General features: G+C 46.8%; 1 protein-coding gene across 1 annotated transcript in view; it reads left to right on the forward strand.

Annotated features, from left to right (window-relative positions):
• LOC144891347 (uncharacterized) overlaps positions 1 to 23,951 on the forward strand; it is a 51,188-nt gene extending 27,237 nt beyond the window's left edge. Inside the window, exons 2-6 of the mRNA XM_078774360.1 lie at positions 13,132 to 13,223; positions 14,730 to 14,779; positions 17,214 to 17,251; positions 22,484 to 22,578; positions 23,882 to 23,951. Of these exons, the coding sequence (XP_078630486.1) occupies positions 13,141 to 13,223; positions 14,730 to 14,779; positions 17,214 to 17,251; positions 22,484 to 22,578; positions 23,882 to 23,939 (324 nt within the window). The 5' untranslated portion in view covers positions 13,132 to 13,140 and the 3' untranslated portion in view covers positions 23,940 to 23,951. The remainder of the gene's footprint in view (positions 1 to 13,131; positions 13,224 to 14,729; positions 14,780 to 17,213; positions 17,252 to 22,483; positions 22,579 to 23,881) is intronic.
• Positions 23,952 to 25,085: the final 1,134 nt, after the last annotated feature.

A 25,085-nucleotide genomic window follows, 5' to 3' on the forward strand; every position in this document is an offset into this window, starting at 1 on the left:
AAGAATCACTTTAAAACCCTCGGATCCAGAAACTGATTTTCACCAATATTGAATCAATTCGTCCTTGTCACACACCCAACATGTCCACCACGTTTCCTCCAAATTCGTCCATAACTTTTTAATATATCCTGCTATATATCGTTTTTTATGCCTCCGCACCCGAAGGTGGCGGAGCCATTATGTTTTCGAGTCTGTCTGTCCGTCCATCCGTCCGGGCTGAACCTCGTTTTTCTCAGCAACCACATGGCAAATTGAGACGAAACTTTCAGGGTTGGACTGACACTGATGCGTAATGTTTTTATGATAATTGTGACGTCATAGGCACGTGGTATGGCAGCCATCTTGGATTAAATGCAAATCATGAAAAAATTATTTCTCGGAAACCGCTGAATGTAAAAATTTGAAACGTGGCACATTGTCAAGTAATCCCAATGGGGGAAGAAAAGCATGATAATGATGACATCATAGGTGACGTGGTTTACCAGCCAAAAATGTTTTAATCGAATTCCTTATCTTACTATCATTCACCAAATGTCCGTCCGTCTGTTCGAAGGTACCGCAAAAACGGCTCAACCGATCGAAACGATATTTTGTGTGGGTAATCCTGGAATCTCCAGGAGTAAAATAGGCTATTTATTTTTTCCAATTTCAGTTTTGGTCTCCAGTATTCTCAGGTTTGGACTCCCGCATAACATTCACGTTCGCATAATGTCCATTGTGACGATGTTCTCATTGTGACGATGTATGTGTTCACGGTAGTGTTTGACGTGACGGTGTGAGCGTAATTTCGTAATGTTTTTCGTTTCGTAATCCTTTAATGAACGTTCAATGTTTAATGAACGTTTAATGCCCTACGATGTCCGGGGCCGCAAGCGCGCGACACTGGACGGGCCAGCGTGTACCTTGCCCTTCGCCTTCAGGCTCGGGTAAACCGCTGAGCCCCATCCGTGATGGGGACTGGGGCTTGAGACAGTGTCCTTCATTAAAAGTACTAGGACGTGCCCGTACGTGGGTGCCCGTTCCTTGCCAAAAAAAAAAAAAAAAATGTCTTCGCCCATGCATGCATGGGCGTGCCCATGGGCCCATGGGCGTGCCCGTAAGTGCGTGATGTGACCGTACAATGAATGTATCGTCCCGACGCCGCAGCTCGGATGGCGCTGCAGTTAATCGGGCCTGTATCGGCAGAGTTATTATAAACGTGTACTACAATCGATCGTACCTTACAACAATCAACACAGATTGCAACGTCAAATAAATGAATACGCTCTCAAATGTGCCGTCCGAGGCGTCTGCTCGCCACGTTCAGCATCAGTACGTCGTCACTATGACTATCCGTAAGTCCGGAAGTGACGTCCTCATTTGACTGTCCGGAAGGTCGCATATCGCAGTTACGATGAATCGCAAATTAGTTTTAATTCGTTTTAAAACATAGTTTAACGCCAACATAGCGCCAACATAGTTTGCCAACGTGAAATAAATGAATACGCTCTCAAATGTGCCGTCCGAGGCAGAGTCTGTTCGCCACGTTCGGCACACGTGATAGCTCGCTGCTCTCTGATTGGTTGAATCGTTTTTTGGACATAGCTCGGTAACTACTTCTCCGATTAATATGAAACCTTGAAAAGGCACATCCTCGGGTCCCCAGCAATATACCTGGCAAGTTTCAAGTATATCGGACCCGTGGTTGTCGAGAAACAGCGGTCACAGACAAACACACAGACACACAGACATACACACAGACACACACACACACAGACACACACACAGAGATTACTGGAATTATAGATAGATAACAAACGCTGTCTCCATCGATCTTGCCAAGGCCGTAACACCTATCGGCTCAAAATCCTTTTAACTGTTGATTTGGTACAGTTACACGTATCGCTAATTTGGTACACATATCAGGAGTACATTCGACATCGCGATTGTGAACACGATTATCGATCACGATTCACGATCACGATCATCATGATCATAGTGTATCGATCACGATTTGAAACGCGATGGAATAATATTTACCGATATGAACAGTGATGTGGCTTTTATTGAAATTCTAAAGATACTGTTTAGATTTTGATGATTTCCGTGTGATATGATTCAACGGATGTTTATATGAATCGTTTAAAATAAAAAAAACCTTCAATTTCTGATATTTTGCCGTTTCATTTGGGCTTCCCAATTGAAGCCCCGCCCATAGGGCGGGTACCGTTGCTTGTCCTAAAAATCTGAAATTGCTTGCACATGATCTATGACCCATTTGTATTGAAATATAAAATTTATGACATCATTGGTCACCTGGTTTGGCAGCCATATTGGATTTTACCAAAAACCTCAAAAAAACATCTTCTCTCAAACCACCAAATCGATTGACTCAAAACTTTACGTGTGTCATTGACAAGGCATGGTGATTAAAAGATGACCACGAAAATATCATTGGTCACATGGTGTGGCAGCCATATTGGATTGAAGGAAAATATTAAATAATTATACGTCTTGAACTGCTTACCCTATTAATGCTAAATTTTGCAAATATCATCTTACACCGTTGTTGCATATCGTTTAAAAATGATGATGTCACAGGTCGCGTGGTTTGGCAGCCATCTTGAATGGAAAAACGAACCGATCTGATCAACACGAAACTTCAGAAATGTCATGCCAGACACATAAATATGCAGAGTGTACATTTTTAAAGGTCATATGTCACGTGGTGTGGCAGTCATATTAGCTTGAAAGCCAATATTTTTAAAAATCCCTTCTCTGAAACCACTTCACCGATCGATGTGAAACCTGTCATGGCTGGTGAAAATGTGATAATTGAAAACAGCTGAAGGGATTTAAATCAAACTTGTTTATTTTTATCACAGTGAACGAGGGCATCTACCCATTGTGGGACTATGCGGAGGCAAATTGGCAACAGTCGCATTGCTCTAGTTTGTCATCACTCCAGCACTAGGTATTAAAATATCATGTAACACATCATTTTTGGCCACATCTCAATGGCGAAAAATCACTGAAGAAATTTAAAAATCTCTTATCCGGATCTGTATTCGGATCATCACCAAAATCGAATGAATTCGTCCTTGTCACACACTCTATCACTCAATGGCGAAAAATCACTTTCAAAAATCTTTGGATCCAGGTCCAGATCTTTGCTAATATTGAACAATTCGTCCTTGACACACACCAAACATGTCCAGCAGGTTTAGTCCGAATCCGTCCATAACTTTTTGACATATCGTGCTACATATAGATTTTGGCCCTATCTCTCAATGGTGAAGAATCACTTTTAAAATTGTGATATCCTGATCCAGATCTGAATTTTCATCAAAATATATTCAATTAGTCCTTGTCGCACACCCAACCTGGCCATCAGACAGATTTCATCCAAATCCATCCACAACATTTTGAGATAGCCTACTCAAAGGCAGACAAGCACACAGACAGGGATGAACATAACCTCTGTCCACCTTCAGTGGCAGAGGGAGAACGTTCCTCGATAGAGCACATACCTCAACCAGGCTGAACAGTTTACATTTTGTATCCCACTGATAGGCCAGATTTCTCCTTAACCAAAAACTAATTGGCTTGTTCTTTCACCGACCAAAACACATCCACCAAGTTTTGTCATAGCCTGTCCATAAGTTTTTGAGATATCGTGCTGTCGGCTATATTGTTTTTGGCTCGATCACTCAATGATGAATAATCACTTTTAAAATATTCTAGGATTCTGATCCGGATTTCCACAAAACCTCATCAATTAATCTGTGTCACACACCCAACCTGTTCACAAAATTTTGGCTGAATTCGTTCAAAACTTTTCAATGTATTCTGCTCACAGACAGACAGACACCCCAGACAACACAAACAGGTGAAAAGTTAACCTCCGCCCACCCTTGGTGGTGGTGTTAACAAGACTTGAATAGAGGGATTGAGACAATAACAGGGCATACAGAAAATTTTCTGTGTGAAATGCAATCAATGATTTCCCTAATAATTGCATTTTTCATGCTCATGCATATATAATGGAGCAAATGTATTTGTATGTATGTATACATATATATATATATATATATATATATATACTATATATATATATATATATATATATATATATATATATGTATGTATGTATATATATATATATATATATATATATATATATATATATATATATATATATATATATATATATATATATATATATATATATATATATATATATACTGTATGTGTGTGTGTGTGTATGTATGTCTGCATGTCTGCATTTACCCATTGATTTGACAGCTGGCCTGACGCCACTCACATTTGTATCCTGAAAAAAAATCACGTCCACCATTTTGGTCAGCCGAAGATGTCTGGAAGTGTCTTATGAAGAATTGCGATGCCCTCCCTACAAAGTTCTCCATTTGGTGACAAAGTTCCGCAAAGTTCTCCGTTTGGTGTAAAATGATCATTAAATATTGAAAGTGTTACGTGGTCCCCTCGGTGACTACCTGGTCTCGGTGACCCCCGGACCGTGAGAGGACCTTCGCCAGCAAGTAGTATTATATATACTAGGGCATGCCCGTACTATATCTATATCTAAAATTATATCCCCCCCTCTATTTACATGAAATGGTTTGGTCTATGAAATGTTTTGGTCCATTCGCAACGCCAAAGCGAACGGCGAACGCTTTACATGAAATGGTTTGGTGCATGAAATGTTTTGGTCCATTCGCAACGCCAAAGCGAACGGCGAACGGCTTGCGAGTACAGTGACAATCCCCCCGGGGTTTTTATTAGTTTTAAAACGGAGCTTGGCAACCGCTGGCGTTCTTTAGCCGGCAGCTTCGCCCGCCCGAACGCCGTTACAGTACCTTCGACCGCGAGTTGCTCGGACTTCACTTGGCGGTCAGGCACTTCCGCCATCTGCTCGTGCGAGTACAGTGACAATCCCCCCCCCCCCCCCCTCTATTTACATGAAATGGTTTTTATTAGTTTTAAAACATAGTTTAACGCCAACATAGCGCCAACATAGTTTGCAAACGTGAAATAAATGAATACGCTCTCAAATGTGCCATCCGAGGCAGAGTGTGTCCGCCACGTTCGGCACACGCGATAGCTCGCTGCTCTCTGATTGGTTGAATCGTTTTTTGGACATAGCTCGGTAAGTAATTGTCCGATTAATATGAAACCTTGAAAAGGCACATCCTCGGGTCCCCAGCAATATACCTGGCAAGTTTAAAGTATATCGGACCCGTGGTTGTCGAGAAACAGCGGTCACAGACAAACAAACGTACAAACGTACAAACGTACAAACGTACAAACAAACACACAGAGATTACTGGAATTATAGATAGATGAGCTTTTGTAACGCAATCAATAGGAATACCAATCAAAAGGAAACCCCACACCAAGGATCCGGAATAATCAATGATATATTCCCCGAGCAATCAACCATCAACAATCAACAATCAATATCCCAAAGATGTAACTCATCTACAATAACTCTAAGATGGCCATCTTATACATTCCTCACGTGAGCCCCACTCCTGACTCCCTCCGTGGTCAATGTCTCTCACAAGGTCTCTCTTCTCCGCACACGGGCGGTTGAACGAACCCCGGGCGGACGTGCTCCAAACGTGCCGTCTCGTACCGGGGACAGCTGCTGCAGCGCACACCTCCTTGCCAAGCCACGGGGCAAAACCCAGCGCGGCTTCCAACGCGCGCGAGGCCCCAAAGTGCGACCCGTACGCGTCCTTGTAGACGGGGCAAAACCAAGCGTGGTTTGCAACGCGCGCGAGGCTCAACGTGCGACCCGTACGCGTCCTTGTAGACGGGGCAAAACCAAGCGCGGTTTGCAACGCGCGCGCAGCCCAACGTGCGACCCGTACGCGTCCTTGTAGACGGGGCAAACTGTGCCAGCCGCTTGGTTCCGTGCACGAACTCACGGGGACTTGACGTGTCAAAAGGTAGTTACGCGTCCAGGTAACTCCTCTCGCCAGACGGGTTTCGGAACGCCGCTTTGTCCACGCCGCGCAAGGTCGCTTCCACCTTTTTTCGGAGCGGGGCGAGGAAGAATAATAACCGTCCTTTTTTTTCCTCGTGTCTTTGTCTTCTTCCGTTTCCGGTCACTTCCGTTTCCGGCCACTGGTTCAGAAGGGCTCCTGACCCTCCAATCACCACAACCCTTAATATACTACACACGGATAAGCAAAGACCTGAATGGTAATCCACATACATTCACATAAATATGTAACACTCCCCCCCTTCAAGAAAGAAAGTTTGAACCCAGCGAAAACTTTCTTTGCCGGCCAATTTGGAGAAACAAACCAGATCACTCAACCCCCCCCCCCCCCCCCCCCAGATTAACTCAATCTGGACAAAGCGTCCGCCACGACATTGTCCCGGCCCCGTACATGTTCAATTTCCAAGTTGAACCCCTGCAAAGCCAAACTCCATCTCATCAACCTCTGATTTTTATTTTTCATTCTTTGAATGAAGGTTAAGGGGTTGTGATCCGTAAAGACCTTTATGGGAAAGGACGTGATTCCTAAATACACCTCATAATGTTGAAGCCCTAGCAGGAGAGCCAGGGTCTCTTTCTCCACGGTGGCATAATTTGCCTGATGTTTATTGAACTTTTTGGAGTAGTAGCACACGGGGTGGTCCACCCCATCCTCATCTTCCTGTAACAAGACCGCTCCAGCCCCCACATCGCTTGCATCTACGGCCAACTTGAAAGGTGCCTGAAAGTCCGGAGCGGTTAGGACCGGAGAGCTCATTAGTATCGCTTTGACATGGGCAAAGGCCGCCTGACATTTGCCATCCCAAACGAATGGGGTCTCCTTTCTCAACAAACTCGTTAAAGGGGCTACCACATCCGAAAAATTCTTACAGAACCGCCGGTACCACCCCGCCATACCTAAGAATCTCATCAGCTCTTTCTTCCCCTTTGGGACTTGGAAGCGATCGATAGCTTCTACCTTGGCGGTCACTGGTTGTACTTGACCCTGCCCTACTACATGGCCGAGGAACACTACCTGTGCTCTTACAAATTCACTCTTGGCTAAGTTGATGGTCAGACCTGCCTCGGACATCGTCTGAAAAAATGCATGGATTTGCTTAATATGGTCTTCCATGGTCATGGTGTGGATGATTACATCATCCAGATATGCCTCCACCCCCTCCAGGTCTGCAATGAGCCTATTAATCAGTCGTTGAAATGTCGCCGGCCCGTTCTTCAACCCAAAAGGGAGGACCTTGTACTGATATAACCCATTCGGAGTGACCAAAGCTGAGATTTCTTTGGCTCTATCGGTAAGAGGGATCTGCCAATACCCTTTCAGCAAGTCAAATTTGGTAACAAATTTAGCTGGGCCTATTCGATCAATACAGTCGTCAATCCTCGGGAGCGGATAGGAGTCGGTCTTGGTCACTGCATTCACCCGTTTTAAATCCGTACAACACCGGAAGCTGCCATCGGGTTTCGGAACCAACACACATGGGGAGCTCCATTCACTGTTGCTTGGTTCGATGATGTCATTGTCCAACATATATTGCATCTCCTTCCGAAGGTACTCCATCTTCACCGGGTTCATCCGATAGGGGTGTTGTTTCACTGGAGTGGCCTCCCCCACCTCGATATCATGATATACTAAGTCCGTACGACCAGGTACATCTGTGAACAAATGTTTAAATTCGAACATTAGGCTGGACAGTTGTCCTTGCTGTTCCCTTGTTAAATGACCTAACTTCTCATCCAAATGATTCAACACTTCGGTGTTCGTCAATTTGGGGCAGGCCTGGTCATCCAAGTTATCAAACTTCACACCGGCGTTTCCGTCCATCGTCACCGGTACGACCGGTGAGACAGGAACTACGTCTTCCACCGGTTCCCTCTCATGATATTTCTTCAGTCGGTTGACATGACACAACTGTCGCTTTTTTCGTCGGTCGGGAGTGGTCACCACGTAGTCTGTCTCATTCACCCTCTCCTCCACTGCATAAGGACCGAAATATCTAGCCTGGAGGGGCTGACCTGGAACGGGCAGCAATACTAACACCCGGTCCTGAGGACTGAAATTCCTTATCTGCGAGGTCTTGTCATGTCTCTCCTTCATTTTCCCCTGGGCCCTTCTCAAGTTCCGTCGTGCCACCTCACACGCCTTTGCCAATCGGTTTTTTACTGTGGCCACATACTCCCTCATCGGTGTCCGGGACTCCTGTAGTAACCACTGTTCTTTCACCAATTTCAACGGTCCCCGCACTGCGTGTCCAAACACCAGTTCAAACGGGCTGAATCCCAAGGAATCCTGCACGGACTCCCTCGCCGCAAACAACAATAGGGGTATCCCTTCATCCCAATCCTTGGCACATTCAAAACAATACGTTCGGATCATATTCTTTAAAGTCTGGTGAAACCTTTCCAGGGCCCCTTGGCTCTCGGGATGGTAGGCGCTGGATCTTACTTGTTCCACCCCCAACAGGTGTACCACTTGCTGGAACAGTGTGGACATGAAATTGGTCCCCTGATCCGATTGAATGATCCTAGGTAGGCCAACCCAAGTGAAAAATTTAATCAAGGCCTTTGCAATAACTGCCGCCGTTATTTTCCTCAGAGGCACTGCCTCGGGGAACCTGGTGGACGCACACATGATGGTCAGTAAGTATTGATGTCCAGCTTTGGTTTTGGGTAAAGGGCCCACACAGTCCACAATGACTCGGCTGAATGGCTCTTCAAAAGCTGGAATTGGCTTTAACGGGGCGGGGGGGATTTTTTGATTCGGCTTTCCCACCAGCTGACAAGAATGGCAGGACTTGCAGAACTCCGCCACATCCCGTCGCAGTCCCGGCCAGAAAAAATGTACTAATATCCTGTCACAGGTCTTGTTCACTCCCAGGTGCCCGGCCCAAGGGGTCTCATGTGCCAAACTCAAGATCTCCTTCCGGTACAGCGGTGGCACCACAATCTGATAGTGAACTTTCCACTCATCGTCTGCGGGTACCTCCGGGGGCCTCCATTTCCTCATTAGGGTTTCCCCCTTCATGAAATACCCCACAGGTATCTTCGTAGCCTCTTCTTCCGTAACGGCTTTCTCAATTAACCTCTGGATCTCCGAGTCTTCGTGTTGTTCTTCCACTAGTCTCCTTCGGACCAGCGCGGTTTGCTCCACTTCGTTCTCCGCGGTCTCCGACGGACACTCCACGTCCCCTTGCGTTCCAGACGCTACCCTTTCTCGAAATTCCTGGGAATCCCTCCCCTGGTTATTTCCCTTTTTCGAGTTGTCTTCCCGTACCTCTAAGGGTTCCAACTCCCCCTCTCTTTCTTCCTCCTTCTCTTCCGCGTGCTTTCTACCCATAGCCCGAGTCACTGCACAGGATGGAAAGATACCCGGAATCTCCATCTCTAACCGAGTGGTGTTATTTTCCTTACTGGGCTTGTCCACCATTATTGGATTACCCGAAACTCGCCCCCCGGCCAAATCATTCCCGATAATAAAAGAGATTCCCTCCACAGGAAGGGTGGCTTGTAAGCCTACGGTGACCGGCCCGGATACCAACTCAGAACTCAACTGGATGACATGAAGCGGAGCTTTAACATAGCCCCCGACCCCCTGTAAAAGCACACTAACCCCAGTTGCCGTCTTCTCCGACAATGGCAAAATGCCCTCCAGCATCAACGATTGGTGTGCTCCTGTGTCCCTCAATACCCTAACTGGCTTCTGGTTACTCGGGTCGCCATCCAGCGACACGAACCCCTCTGAAATGAAATGTTTGTAGCCCTCCTGAACAAGGTTCTCCCGGGACGCCGTACCTTTGACAGGGGAATCTTCCCCCAGCTCTGCTCTCCAAGAATGATTTCTCACACTTGCCAGTGCATTCGGAGTCGCACTAGACTGATTCCGTTCCGGGTTCTCCCTTTTTCGGAGGTAACATTGGGACATCAAGTGTCCAGTTTTATGGCAAAAAGCACAAGTAGGCCCGGGGGAGAACCTCGGGGTCGGCCTTGAGCCCCCCGAAAAATAAGTTTGTCTTGGGCCCGTAGCCCTCGGATTTCTAACCGTTGGGGTATCATAGTTGTCCCCATAATCATCTCGAGGCCGCCGCCATGTAAGGTCGTTCTCCGCACCGGGTGTTCCATAACTCCCCTGCTGAAGTCTAGGCGAGGAGTTAGGTTTGTGGACCCCTATTCGGTGGGTTAAGGCATAATCATCTGCCATGGTGGCTGCGTCCCACAACTTCGGTACTTTCTTTTCCTGCAGGTACACTTTGATGTCCTCGTGGACACACTGCTGGAATTCCTCCACCAGGATCAAGTCCCGCAATGTTTCGAAGTCTTTCCCGACTCCTTTTGACTCACACCACCGATCAAACATGTTTTCTTTCACTCTGGCAAACTCCACATGGGTCTCACTCTCCCTCTTCCTGGCATTCCTGAATTTTTGCCTGTAAGCTTCCGGAACCAACTCATAGGCTTTGAGGATGTGCTTCTTCAGTACCTCATAATCTGCACATTGGTCCATTGGTAGCGCCGAATAAATTTCCTGAGCTTTCCCCACCAGCACACTTTGCACGAGTATGGTCCATGCCTCCTCCGGCCAGTTTAATTGTCGAGCCACTTTCTCAAAGTGTGGAAAAAATTTCGCGACTTCTTTTTCACTGAACGGTGGAACCAGCCTCACATGTCTGCCCACATCCCAGGTTTTCTGGTTAGGTGTCGACCCCGTCAGCAAGGGTGGTGCCTCTCCCCGTTCTCTCATTAACTCCAGCTCCTTGAATTTGATTTCTTGCTGAAGCTCCATGTCACGTTCCTTTAATTCCCTTTCCGCTTTTCTCTCCTCTGCTTCGAGGTCCCTTGCAGCTCTCCTTTCCTCTGCTTTTTTGTCTTCTAACCTTTCCTGGAGTTCTCGTTCCACTCTCCTTTCCTCTGCTTGTGCTTTGCTTTCTTCTTCTGCTCTTTCCTTTTCTGCTTTCCTTTCTTCTTCTGCTCTTTCCTTTTCTGCTTTCCTTTCTTCTTCTTTAATCCGTTCCTGGCTCCGTAACTGCAACTCCAGTTTCCGGAGCTCAACGTCTTCTGGTTCTTCGGGTAGCCACTCCCAGGCTAACTCGTCCCATGTTCCTAATCCCACCATAGATTGTATCACCGTGGCCTGCAACTCTGCCTTCCTCAAATTAGTTCGGACCTCCAAGTTAAAATGTTTGGCCAATTTCAAGAGGTCCGACTTTAGCAACGCTCGGAACTGTGCCTCACTCGGTGTTACCCCAAAGTTCTGTGCCACAAACGCCATGGTGCCTATCGTTAACACCTGTTAACCTTCACCCAAGATTTTACCCCAATTTCCCAAAAATTTTTTTTACCAATTAATAATTAATTAATTAATTTTAATTAATAAAAATTATTATTTTATTACTTTATACAATTTTAAATCCCGGACGAGCCCCCAATTCTGTTACGTGGTCCCCTCGGTGACTACCTGGTCTCGGTGACCCCCGGACCGTGAGAGGACCTTCGCCAGCAAGTAGTATTATATATATGAGCTTTCGTAACGCAATCAATAGGAATTCCAATCAAAAGGAAACCCCACACCAAGGATCCGGAATAATCAATGATATATTCCCCGAGCAATCAACCATCAACAATCAACAATCAATATCCCAAAGATGTAACTCATCTACAATAACTCTAAGATGGCCATCTTATACATTCCTCACGTGAGCCCCACTCCTGACTCCCTCCGTGGTCAATGTCTCTCACAAGGTCTCTCTTCTCCGCACACGGGCGGTTGAACGAACCCCGGGCGGACGTGCTCCAAACGTGCCGTCTCGTACCGGGGACAGCTGCTGCAGCGCACACCTCCTTGCCAAGCCACGGGGTAAAACCCAGCGCGGCTTCCAACGCGCGCGAGGCCCCAAAGTGCGACCCGTACGCGTCCTTGTAGACGGGGCAAAACCAAGCGCGGTTTGCAACGCGCGCGAGGCTCAACGTGCGACCCGTACGCGTCCTTGTAGACGGGGCAAAACCAAGCGCGGTTTGCAACGCGCGCGCGGCCCAACGTGCGACCCGTACGTGTCCTTGTAGACGGGGCAAACTGTGCCGGCCGCTTGGTTCCGTGCACGAACTCACGGGGACTTGACGTGTCAAAAGGTAGTTACGCGTCCAGGTAACTCCTCTCGCCAGACGGGTTTCGGAACGCCGCTTTGTCCACGCCGCGCAAGGTCGCTTCCACCTTTTTTCGGAGCGGGGCGAGGAAGAATAATAACCGTCCTTTTTTTTCCTCGTGTCTTTGTCTTCTTCCGTTTCCGGTCACTTCCGTTTCCGGCCACTGGTTCAGAAGGGCTCCTGACCCTCCAATCACCACAACCCTTAATATACTACACACGGATAAGCAAAGACCTGAATGGTAATCCACATACATTCACATAAATATGTAACAAAAGGTTGGAGCTGATATGTGTTATGGACCTTATGAAGGCAATAGTACTTGTCGGCCTGAGACTTACATAACCTGGGTTATTTTTTTTTTTCGGGAGTGATTGTGACAGCGGTCTGTTGCCTATACACCACCCAACTAAAGGGATGTGTCAGAAGAATGTGTTGCACGTTTGGAACAAGATCGCCCGTGGGGTGGGTACTCTGCTCGTTGGTATAATAAACGGAGATCCTTTCCAAGGAACTTCAACACAGGAAGCCATTAGGCCTATCAAAGCCGACATTATTATTGTCAACTTGTGATTGTCCATGCTCTTTCCTCTCAAATGCTGCAAGGATGTACCTCGTACATGACTTGTTAAGCCTCTTCAGATGTAAAGACTTTTTAAGTGTTTGGTATGGCTCGACCAGGGTTCAAACAGCTGACCTCTCAGACTTAGGGGTGATGCTCTGTCCATTACCACACCGAGTCTCGTTATAAATGGGATAATGTGTATTTAGTTCAATTACAATACTGGGATGAGTGAAAAGTTAAAATGACTAATTCCTTGTCACGTATTATACTCCAAGGGTACTTCAGATGTTGGGAATGTTGGAATTTTTGAAGGCTTAAAATGCATGCTGAAGCAGATGAATATATATATATATATAACGTTAAATACATTTCAATGCATTTTTATTCCATTTAATATTTTCAAATTTGCTTGTTTTTTCTTTAGGGCAACTTCATGAGTTCGGCGTCCGCTACCAATGAAGGCCAAAAACAATCAAAGAAGGAAGGTGGAAAGTCAATCTGGAAAAAAATTTGCAGGTAAATAATAGTTGGCTGGCTTGTAGGAAAGTGTTAAATCTTGTCATTGGATCTTGTGTGTCATCTGCTTACATCAAGGAATTCATGGATATGGTAAACAAAATGAAGCACAAGAGCCAATGAGAAGTAGGAGAGGGCAGAAGAGGCAAAGCCAGATGAAGCTTGTTTTCAACAGAGAGCCCATCAACTTGCAACATGGAGGAAAGTGACAGTTCTTTGGAATTCACGTCTTGTCTTGATATTCCAATGGTGTAGAAGACCTTGTTTTTGACCACTGAAAGAGGAGCAAGGTGGGAAGCCGGAGCAGCAGCCCAGAATGGGGAGCCATACCTCATGGAGCTCACTGCAAAAGCCAAGTATAGTGTGATGAACCTGGTGCGGTTCATTATTGCCTTAGCTCTGTAGAAAATACCCAAACTGTGATTAACAGTTGGTGCTCATTTTATGATATGATCATGTTACCATGCAATTCATGTCATGTTTAGTTACCCACATGCTATAACCAAAACCCTTGTGGTCAAGGTTGCATAATATAAGGCTGGTATCTGCTTGGCAATTTGATCTTCTGAAATTCCCACAGCTCGTTGATACATTTAAGAGTAAGCACACGGAGGAAAGAAGTCACACAAAAAAAACAGCACACTCAGTCCAAACGAATAAATCTTACATTAAAATGTTGGACTTTTTGTCTCAACCAGGTATAAGTAACGTTCGATGACATTTTAACTTTGAAGTTCGAACTCGATGTTAAGATTAAAAGCCAGATACAATGCAAGATACACTTTAAAGTTTCTGTGTTAAAATTTCAATCTTAAATTTAAGATAATGTACACTTCAAATTAAAGTCTGCAAGGACCTCGGCCTAGTTTTAGGGGGAAATCAGTGTGGAAAAAGTCATTTGGTGAATTACTGCCGCGACAGAACTGAAATCCCTATTTTTCAGAACCTGAACTTAGAATATGGAAGTCAGACTCATAAAGTTGTAACTCACACTCAACCTGTCAGGACTCAACCTATACCCTGCAAATTATTATACTATTTTGTTCAAATTAATGAAGCTCTGCAAGAAATTCGAGAAAAAAAATCACAAGGGAATTTAAACCTACACTTTCCCCAACTGTGTTCAAAATATTGGTCTGTAATTCAATCCTATTAAGTATAATCAAGTTGCTGTGACATCAGGAATTCATAGATGAGAGCTTTTTGCTCTTCCCCAGCCACTATCCTGGAATGGCCCGAAAAATGTTAATTATGATCACTTGTGCAAAACGTTTGAATTATGATCACGTGGGCAAAAAGTCCGGTCAATTTCACTAAGCCTCATTCCTTAAGGTGAAAAATTCACGAAAGTTGTGTGAGAAGGGTCCGAGTTTAGATGCATTATAACATTTCCGTTTTCGAATAGTTGCTGTTCTTCTGAGATAAAGATTCTCTAATATATTTGTGATTTACATGGTTTTGTTACTCCATCTTTAGAAAATAACACTTGTCTCTTCTTTTACGCAGAAATTCTAATCCTAAGACGAACACAATGAAAAAGGACAAGCCACAAAAGGGTGAGTTTTAAGAAACATGGTGACAGTTAAATACACTTCATGACTTATCTACATCTTCTTAGCAAGTATTTTGCATGTATTAAAAAATGTTCACAAGTTTGAGAGTTGGAGAACAGTGACTATTGTTTCGGATTCGGCACTAATTATTGTGGTTATGATGATTATTGTTGTTGGTTCTAAGTGTTATGGTGATGGTGGTTTAAGGGAAAGGGTTATTGTAGTTAAAATGTTTAAAAGCGCTCATGATAAAATAATACCGGAAATGGCATCGTGCGCCGGAAGAGGTCGAGGGAGGAGGAAGAGCGCGTAAGGCAGAAAGAAGAAGAAGAGGCGTGAGGAGAAGAAAAGACGATCTTGGTTGAAGCTCCGTACCGAGCGGTCGAGCGTACAGTGCGAGGGAACTTTGAGTCCCTGAAAGGAAGTTCGTGCGATAGGTGATATCGCCGGAGTATCGTGGAGCCTGCGTCGTCGGGTCGGCATTGAGGTTCCGGAGTATCCTTGCCTCGAAGCCCCGGCTCGAGTGAGAGCCGTCCGCCATTTCGCCACGCGTGCTGCCTTCAGTGGAAAAGGTTTTTGTCGCGTCGGCTAGAATTATTCCCCGGTGGTTCTGCCTGGGACGGCTGTGCAAGTAAGTGGCTTTTGAGGATTATACGGAGCTTCGCTGATTGAACAGCAAACGTGTACGTCAGAGCGCGTCTTTGGAGGTTTTCCATTACACCGCTAGTTTGCTGGGTGTTTGACCACGTGACCTCTGGGTCGCTTCGATCGTCCCCGCCTCAATTGATTTTGGATCGGACATTGATCTATCGATCGCTGGAGCAAATCGACTTCGCTTTGGAGGGTTACAGAGACATTGAGGGAGTGCCGTGAGTTTGGGTTAACGGACTAGATAAGGTGGTACCATCTTAAGATAGGGATTGTATGGTGAATTGCTATAATTATTTGTGTCGTGATTCCTGTGTGATTTATAATATACTAGCAGAAGTACCCGGCATTGCCGGGCAGGGTAGGGGAGGGGGAGGGGGAAGGGGAGGTGAGGGGAACGGGGGGGGGGGGGGGGGGAGCGAGGCCTTTGGCAAAGCGAGCCATTTTTTTTTTCATAGCATCATAGCGTCATAGCGTTCATAGCGTTTCATCGCGTCATAGCGATTTTTTTTTTTCATAGCGTCATATCGTTCATAGCGTCATAGCGTTCATAGCGTCCATAGCGTTTCATAGCGTCATAGCGATTTTTTTTTTCATAGCGTCATAGCGTCATAGCGTTCATAGCGTTTGTTCTGTTCATAGAATATATGATTGGTTTGTTCATCCCCATTGGTGTGGTTTCCTTCTTGATTGTGACACGGAATAGTATATTTTTCTGCCGTGGCTCCTCCTGGGGTTCGGAGGTATACCGAGACTAAGAGGTCGGGGAGGACCACATCACACTATACTTAAACACGAGTAGTTTTCAAACAAGGCCCTCTTTTGTTGCTGTGCAGACTGGAGATTAACTTTCATATGGTTGGCAAGCCCTTGAGAAAGCAGAGAGGTTTAATTTAAGGAGATGGACAATGAGTGAGTTGATCAGTGAAGTGTGTGATACAACAGAATGGAAAATGAAAGGACAAAAGGACAGGGATTCACCAGACGAAGTGAAATCCAGGAGATGACTGTTACTTCATCCCCACGAGCAAGTTCAGAACTTCTTTATATTGTGACTGGGCCATGCCAGGAGCAAGCCTTGAGTATGTCTCCACTTGCACTTCAAAAACATGGTCATACCATACTCACATATACTGCGGGGTTTTTAAAAACAGCTCTTAAATGGTAAAGGATTACATTGGTGTAGTCACTAATTCCTGGTGCATAAATCACCAGAGAAATACAATAACATCCATCTGGTTAGAGTTGTATACATTTTCTTGGAGAGGAGAGTGGTAGCTGCTACAACTGTTCACAACTTCAACATGGCCAAACAGGTGCATACGGCATTTGAAGAGATTATATTTCCCCACGAGCCGGAGAGGCAAACACAATTTTGTTATGCAGACACTTGTTAATTCATGAATAGCACCTGTTTACTGTCTATAATGACAGAGTTATGTGACTTTTGTGAACCACAAAGTTGCAGTAGCCGTGGTTATGTTTTGTGCTGTCCAGTAAATTTTCAGAAGGTTTGCAGTCTGAAGGTATGGCATGGAATAGGGATTCTGCAAGTGTAAAGATGGGCATGAGAGGCCATTAGCTTGAACGAGGCGAGTCTACCTTGAGCCTCAAGTCTCGAGTAAAGAGGGAAGTCTCAACTTCTTGTGAGATAATAATGCTTTTCTGAAATCAAAACATCAGAAAAGTGTTGAAGGTGAATGTGAAATTGGTGAACTTTTCATTTTTTGAGGAAAATTCCTGATGTAAACGAGATAATTACTAACCACAGTTCTTATTTGTGCCGCAGTTAAATTTAAAGCAGCTGAAGCAGCAAATCACATTGAGGTAAGACTTTCACATACTGTATATATACACACTAACACACACACACACACACACACACACACACACACACACACACACACACACACACACACACACACACACACACGCACACACACACACACACACACAAACACACACACAAACACACACACACACACACACAAACACACACACACACACAGAGACATACACGCACACACACACACACAAACACACACAAACACACACACAAACACACACAAACACACACACAAACACACACACACACACACAGACATACACACACACACACACACACACACACACACACACACACACACAAACACACACACACACACACACACACACACACACACACATACACACACAAACACACCCGCCGTGCGAATGCTAATTTTGTTGTGGCCGATCGCTACTCTGGGTGCGAGCAATGGCGGACCAATGGAAGAAAAGACATTCACGGACAGAGAGAAAGTAAACATTTAACGATTTGATTTATTTACAAACACTAGTACACCCCCTCACTATGGGAGGGGCAGGAAGTGTCAATCCTCTTTAGGGTATATAGATTACAGTCGATCTACGGTCGGGTCTCAAGAACATTGGGTGTGTGTTCATTTACCAAGTTTCTTGTGGAGAGATCGCCAAGTGGTTTCAGCATTCGAGCAAGCACTCTAATCAAAACCGTCAAGGAACGGCTAGCTTGGCAAGCACGAGCTAGCTGCTTGGAAAATGTGCACAACCCGGCTTCCTCCCTTTCAGTTTCGCGTTGAATAGCAGGAGCGAGTTCCAAAATTTTGCTATGAAAAACGCCACGGCATCAGCAGAAAGGGCCATGTTATTAACCCAACACGTGTGGGTTATGTTGAGTACAGTAGATCTTCGCTAAGGTCTGTAAGTAAAACTTACCTCACTGATGTCGGGATTTCTCCAAATTTCCCTATTTAGTGTTATAAATAGCATTAGCGACTGTTTAAAAATCGAATCAAACGTGTTTGTGGTTCATAATATTTTTACTACGGTAAGCAAATCGCATGATGATGTTATAACATTAATATGATGCTGTGGGAGCTGCGCTCGCACGATAAAGCCAGACAAAATGGACGACACAGGAACGAGGTTTCACCGAGCTATTTATTTAGCTCAAAACCAAAGAACTCAAAAGCACACTGAATCCGCCCCCCGAACGGGCGGCAATTTATATCGCAAACTGAACACACAAAAGCCACGCCTCTCAGGCGGGGCGTGGTATGCAAAATAGGTAAGTCACGCCTCTCGACGGGGCGTGGTATGCAAGGCAAATGTTCGCCAGAGAAGAGCAAGTCTGGACACGCCCGGGCGAGTCCGGACACGTGACCGCTCGCCGGTTGCGTCATCGGCCGGTGCACGGTAATTGTGTCATGCTTCCGGTAACCGCTACGTGTGCCCCCCCCCCCCCCCCCCAGAATTAACCTGCACCGGGAGAGTTAGTTTGAGGGGGGTCCTGATCACCCGACCAAAACGACCCCTGGTGATTCGTGTGTGGGTGGTAGGTGGCGTGGCGGTGGATGGTCGTGCGGGGGGCTGGTTGATGGGGGACGGCCCCGTCGTGGAGGAAGGGCCAACCGTGGAGGTTGGTCGAGGTCCAAATGGGCCGGCTTGAGCCGGTCTACGGAGATACGGTCCGGCTTGCCGCCGATGTCGACGATGAATGACTTGTCGTCCCTCTGCAGGACCCGGAAAGGTCCATCGTACGGCGGCCGGAGCGGTCCCCGGTGTGCGTCATGCCGGATAAAAACGTACTCCGCAGTGCGAAGTGCTGGGGGGACGTGGGGATGGGGGCAGCCGTGGTAGGACGTGGGCACGGGGGCAAATCTCCTGGCGGCCTCCTGGAGGTCCGAGCGTTGGCGAGCCGCGGACCAGGGGCCGGCGGCATCAGGGATGAATTCGCCCGTCACGCGCAGTGGCTGGCCGTAGACCTGCTCGGCGGTGGAAGCCTGGAGGTCCTCTTTAGGGGCCGTTCGGAGGCCCAATAGGACCCACGGGAGCCTGTCGGCCCAACCGTCATCCTGGAGGCTGGCCCTGAGAGCGGCCTTCATCGAACGGTGGAACCGCTCGCACAAGCCGTTGGCTTGGGGGTGGTAGGCCGTGGCGTGGTGAACCTTGACCCCCAAGGCCTGGGCGACCACGCCCCAAACCTCGGAGGCGAATTGGGGGGCTCTGTCAGAGGAGATGTCCGAGGGCGTGCCGAAATGGGCAATCCAAGTGCCAATGAAGGCCTGCGCCACGTCGGCGGATGTTGTTGATGCCAGCGGGACGGCCTCCGGCCACCTGGTGGTCCTGTCCACCATCGGGAGTAGGTGGGTGAAGCCCCGCGAGAAGGGAATGGGTCCCACCAGGTCCACATTGACGTGGTCGAAGCGCCGCGCAGGCACGTCGAATGGTGCCAACGGGGCCTGGGTGTGCCGGTGGACCTTCGCGCGCTGGCAGACGACACAGGCATTGGCCCAGTCGCGGACATCCTTACGGAGCCCGTGCCAGACGAACTTTGCTGCCACGAGCTTCTGTGATGCTTTCCGGCCCGGGTGGGAAAGGCCGTGGAGGGCATCAAAAATGTGCCGCTGCCATCCGGTGGGCACGATGGGGCGAGGTTGGCCCAGGGAAACGTTGCACAGGAGAACTGTGCCTGTGTCCTCGAAGGGGACGTCGGCCAACCGCAGGCCTGTGTCCGCTGTCCGGAGGGCTTGCACCGCGGGGTCGGCGGTCTGGTCGGCCGCCATGCGGGCGAAGTCCACACCCAGGTGGACGGCATTCGCGCCGGACCGGGAGAGGCAATCGACCACAGCGTTGTCCTTGCCTGCGACGTGCCGGATGTCCGTCGTAAATTCGGACACAGCGGAGAGGTGGCGCTGCTGGCGGGCCGACCACGGCTCCGTAACCTTGGCCATAGCGAAGACCAGGGGTTTGTGGTCACCGAGCTATTTATTTCGCTCAAAACCAAAGAACTCAAAAGCACACTGAATCCGCCCCTCGAACGGGCAGCAATTTATATCGCAAACTGAACACACAAAAGCCACGCCTCTCAGGCGGGGCGTTGTATGCAAAATAGGTAAGTCACGCCTCTCGACGGGGCGTGGTATGGAAGGCAAGTGTGCACCCGAGAAGGGCAAGTCTGGACATGCCCGGGCGAGTCCGGACACGTGACCGCTCGCCGGTTGCGTCATCGGCCGGTGCACGGTAATTGTGTCATTCTTCCGGTAACCGCTACAATGCTATTCATCGTTCGTGTTGTTATTCGAAGCGGCCTTGGAAAAACTGCACAATAAAGCTAACTTCAGATGGATATACACCTCACCATGCAACCCCATTGACGGCAATGGTGGGGAAAACCCGCTCGGGGGAGAAAATCCCATTGGGGAGGGGGTAAATTAACGTGCTACAACCTTCAGAATGTAACCCTGAGTCATCCTGTCAAGTTTGGAATGTAAACCTCTTTGTGATTAATAGGTCTTTATACAAATATCTAAGCACAATTACATGATTTTACAAATAGCTTGCTATTGACAACCTGTCCCATCTGATTCTTAATTTGACTATTGATTATCATCAGAGTGCATCACAGGAAAATAATTGACAAAAAGTATGTCCTCATCCTGTAAATGGGATGACCTTTGAAAACAATTCTTAAAAAGGCCTGACGTTTAAAAAGGCCTGGACATCCAGTTTGACGTCCATCCGAGGTACGGTACACACATTTATGCCTCGCCCTGCATGAGAAATACCAGTATTCCAATTTATAGCTGCACATGAGATTCAAACCCAGGTAAGATACAGTAGCTCAGAGGTGAATGCGCATACCTCCATGTCACCCTTCCACCGTAAAATGCACGTTGTAATATTACTAAATGATGTCGTAATTTCTGATGGTTTCGATTTTTTTTCAAGAAATAATTTTCCTGAGGTTCTGACAAAAGTTTGTAATTATTTGGCCCATTCCTTCAAATAATTTTGTCATAAGTATGTCATATTTTGTCCATTGAATGAAACTAGACAGAAAGAACTCAGGGAGTCTCACTACTTTGGCAAAATCTCCACCACTGGCAGGGGCGGATCCAGGAATTTCAAGGGGGGGGGGGGGGGTGCATGAGACAAAAGCGCTGGGGTGAGGGGGGGTCTGGGGCTCCTCCCCCAGGAAGCTTTTTTTTTAAGATCGTCAGAAACGGCATTTTGTGTGTTCTTGGAAGTTTCTGCAGTTCCTTGTGTTCTTCTCTGGTCCAACAGTTCAACAGATTCGTGATGACTGATGGTCAGAAAGAGGAACTGGTGAAACGACTTGTTCAGCTGTTCGTTCTGCTATAAATTGATGAATTGTGTGTGTGTGTGTGTGTGTGTGTGTGGGGGGGGGTGGGGGGGTGGGTGTGTTTGTGTGTGTGTGTGTGTGTTTGTGTGTGTGTGTTTGTGTGTGTGTGTGTATGTGTGTGTGTGTGTGTGTGTTTGTGTGTGTGTGTGTGTGTGTTTGTGTGTGTGTGTTTGTGTGTGTGTTTGTGTGTGTGTGTGTGTGTTTGTGTGTGTGCATGTGTGGGTGTTTGTGTTTGTCTGTGCGTTTGTGTGTGTGTGTGTGTGTGTGTGTGTTTGTGTGTGTGTGTGTGTGTGTGTGTAGTTCTACTGGAGCTTTCTGATATGGAATTTCTGATTTGTGTAGTTCTCGCGAAATGATTGTTATGATCTCCTGAGTTAAATAGGCTAATTAACTACAAAGAATCCAGAAGAATTCCCATGTTTCTAAAACGCACGCTATGTTAAGGTTTATGGAGTAGTTTAATAGGTGCTGGTCAAAGCCTGGCACCGCCATGCGCCGAGGTTGTGAAGCTCAAGGCAGGGAGTTCTCCCCACAAAAGAGATCAGATCGGACAGCGGAATGTAAATTGTTTTATTAATCGTAAATTATGCTATTTTTGAATAGACGGCGCTTGTGTTTCTGAATAAAAATGTCACACACATCATGTGCGGATATGGTGAAGTCATGGTGTATGTTCATGAGTAATTCATAAGTCATGGTGTATGTTCATGAGGGCCAGAAATACCAGCTGACTTTCTCCCATGGAATTTCTGAGGGAGTGTTATGGATTCGTCACTTCCGTCTTTGTGGTTTTCACCCACTGGAAGCATTTTTAGTTTCATGTACTATTATTGTTCTAGTTTGAGTGAAATGGAGAGAACTGTCTTCAAAAGGAAAAATTTGTGTTTTAAAAGAAAAACGAAATGGATCGGGAGAAACCGGAAGAAGAAGAGGAGGAGGCTGAAACGGAGCAAGTGAGGTCGGGAGAAAAAGGCCGAGCTGCTTTGAGGTATCGAGCGGACGCTGGCGAACGTTGGTCATGAGCGAATATTGGTTTCCCCGGGAAAGGGATTCCTGTGACAGAGTCGATATCGCTGTGGCAGATAAACCTGCGTGACGGGTTTTGCGGTTGATTCCAAAAGTGAATCATTGTTGGAGAGCAGGTACGCCTCCATTATGGGCCCGTCTGACATTTCACCTCGCTCCAGCCATTTCAACGCGCGCCAGCCGTTAGTCTGGTTCGCATGTGTGTCATGGATTTCGATTGGGAATTGGCGGTTTTCCGCTTGGGGAGCCGCTGCTTGTTCATATCAGCGTCATTGTCTGGCGAACCGAAGGTGTGAATTCACAGTCGCATTTCGGGTGCACTTTTGCCTGACCGACGTCGGCCCGACACCCACCCAGCGGCTCTTCGGTGGCAGTCGACTGTCAGCCGTCCTGGGTTCTGGTCTCAATACGACCTTCTTCTTGTGATCACCGGACCGTGGATCGGCTTTGGCCTGGTGCCGGGACAGTGACTTTGGGGGTGTTACATTTCACTCACGTGGAGCACCGTGAGTTATTGTGTTAAGAAACTGATGGTACCATCATAGGAATTATATGGTATTTTGTTGTTATATTGTACTTGTGAAAGTTGATATTATTGTGCGATATTAATACAATACTTGGTTTTTTGCAACAACTGATTGGTGTGGTTTCACCATTGGTCATTGGCACACATAATAGCACATCTTTCTGCCGTGACTTCTTTTGGGGCTCGGAGGTACACCGTGACCGGGGTTTGGGGAGGAGCACGTAACAGAAATTGGAGGCTCGTCCGGGATAGAATTCCCTAACATTCCCAAAATTCCCAAATTTGGAATTTTCTAATATTCCAAAATCTTTCTGAAAATTTAGAAATTTTTGTGTGAAGGTTAACAGGTGCTAACTAATAGTCACCATGGTGTTTGACGGAGACAAGTTTGCTACGTCCCCTAATGAGGCACAGTTCCAGGCGTTAAAAAGATCGAAACTCATAATATTGGCCAAATATTGTAACTTGGAGGTCCGAGTTAGTATGAAGAAAGCAGAGATTCAGACATTGGTGGTAGAATCTTTAGTGGGACAAGGAACATGGGAAGAGGTAGCCTTGGATTGGTTACCAGAGGGAAAAGGAAATCTGGAGCGCGGGAAAATGGAGATGCAACTGGAGAGCCAGGAAAGGTTAAAAGAGTTGGAATGGAAAGCAGAAAAGGAAAGAGCAGAGGAAAAAGCAGAGGAAAGGAAAGCAGAAAAGGAACTCGAGGAGAGAAGAGCAGAGGAAAGGAAAGCAGAAAAGGAACTCGAGGAGAGAAGAGCAGAGGAAAGGAGAGCCGAAAGGGAGTTAAATGAACGGGACATGGAGTATCAGAGGGAACTTAAACTCAAGGAGCCTGAATTACTGGGGGAACGGAGAGAAGTAGTATCCATGCCGGCTAGTTCGACAACCAGTCAGAACTCTTGGGATGTTGGTAGGCATGCGAGGCTGGTTCCACCCTTCAATGAAAAGGAGGTAGCCAAGTTATTTTTACATTTTGAGAAGGTGGCTCAAATGCTAAAATGGCTTGTGGGGTCATGGACTATGTTAGTCCAAAGTGTTCTGGTGGGTAAAGCTCAAGATATCTATTCGGCTTTACCGATTGACCAATGTGCAGATTATGAGATAGTGAAGAAAGCCATTCTCAAAGCCTATGAATTGGTCCCTGAAGCTTACCGACAAAAATCCAGGAATGCCAAGAAGACGGAGAGTGAGACCCATGTGGAGTTTGCCAGAATGAAGGAAACCATGTTTGATAGGTGGTGTGACTCGAAGGAGATTGGGAAAGACTTCAACCTTTTACGACAATTGATCTTGGTGGAGGAATTCAAACAGTGTGTCCACGTGGACATTAAAATGCATCTGGATGAAAAAAAGGTACAGGAGTTGTATGAGGCAGCAACAGTGGCAGATGACTATGCCTTGACACACCGGATGGGGTTCCACAAACCTAATATCCCGCCTTGAGTTAGCCAGGGGAGTTATGGCAAATCAGGTTCGGAGAACAAATTTTCATGGAGGTGGCCTAGAGAGGACTATGGGGACAAATCTGATACCGTGACTTGTAGGGATCAGAAGACTACAGTTCCAAGGCAGAGCTATCTTCCGGGGGGCCCGAGGCAGACCACGAGTTTTTTCCTCTGGGCCGACTTGCGCTTTTAGCAAGAATCCTGGGCATTTGATGTCCCAATGTTACGCCCTGAAAAGGAAAAATCAGGAGCGGAGTCAGACTCGTGCAACTCCGAATGCGTTGGCCAGTGCGAGAAATCGTCCTTGGTGGACAGTGCCTTGTGAAGGTTCCCGTGCCAAAGTTACGGCATCACAGAACGACCTTGTCCAAGAGCGTTACAAACCTTTTATTTCCGAGGGGTTTGTGTCACTGGATGGGGACTTAACTCACCAGAGACCTGTTAAGGTATTGAGGGACACAGGAGCACATCAATCTTTGATGCTTGAGGGCA

The sequence above is a fragment of the Myxine glutinosa genome, chromosome 3 (assembly GCF_964187855.1).
Source record: "Myxine glutinosa chromosome 3, kmMyxGlut1.1, whole genome shotgun sequence".
Lineage (NCBI taxonomy): Eukaryota > Metazoa > Chordata > Myxini > Myxiniformes > Myxinidae > Myxine > Myxine glutinosa.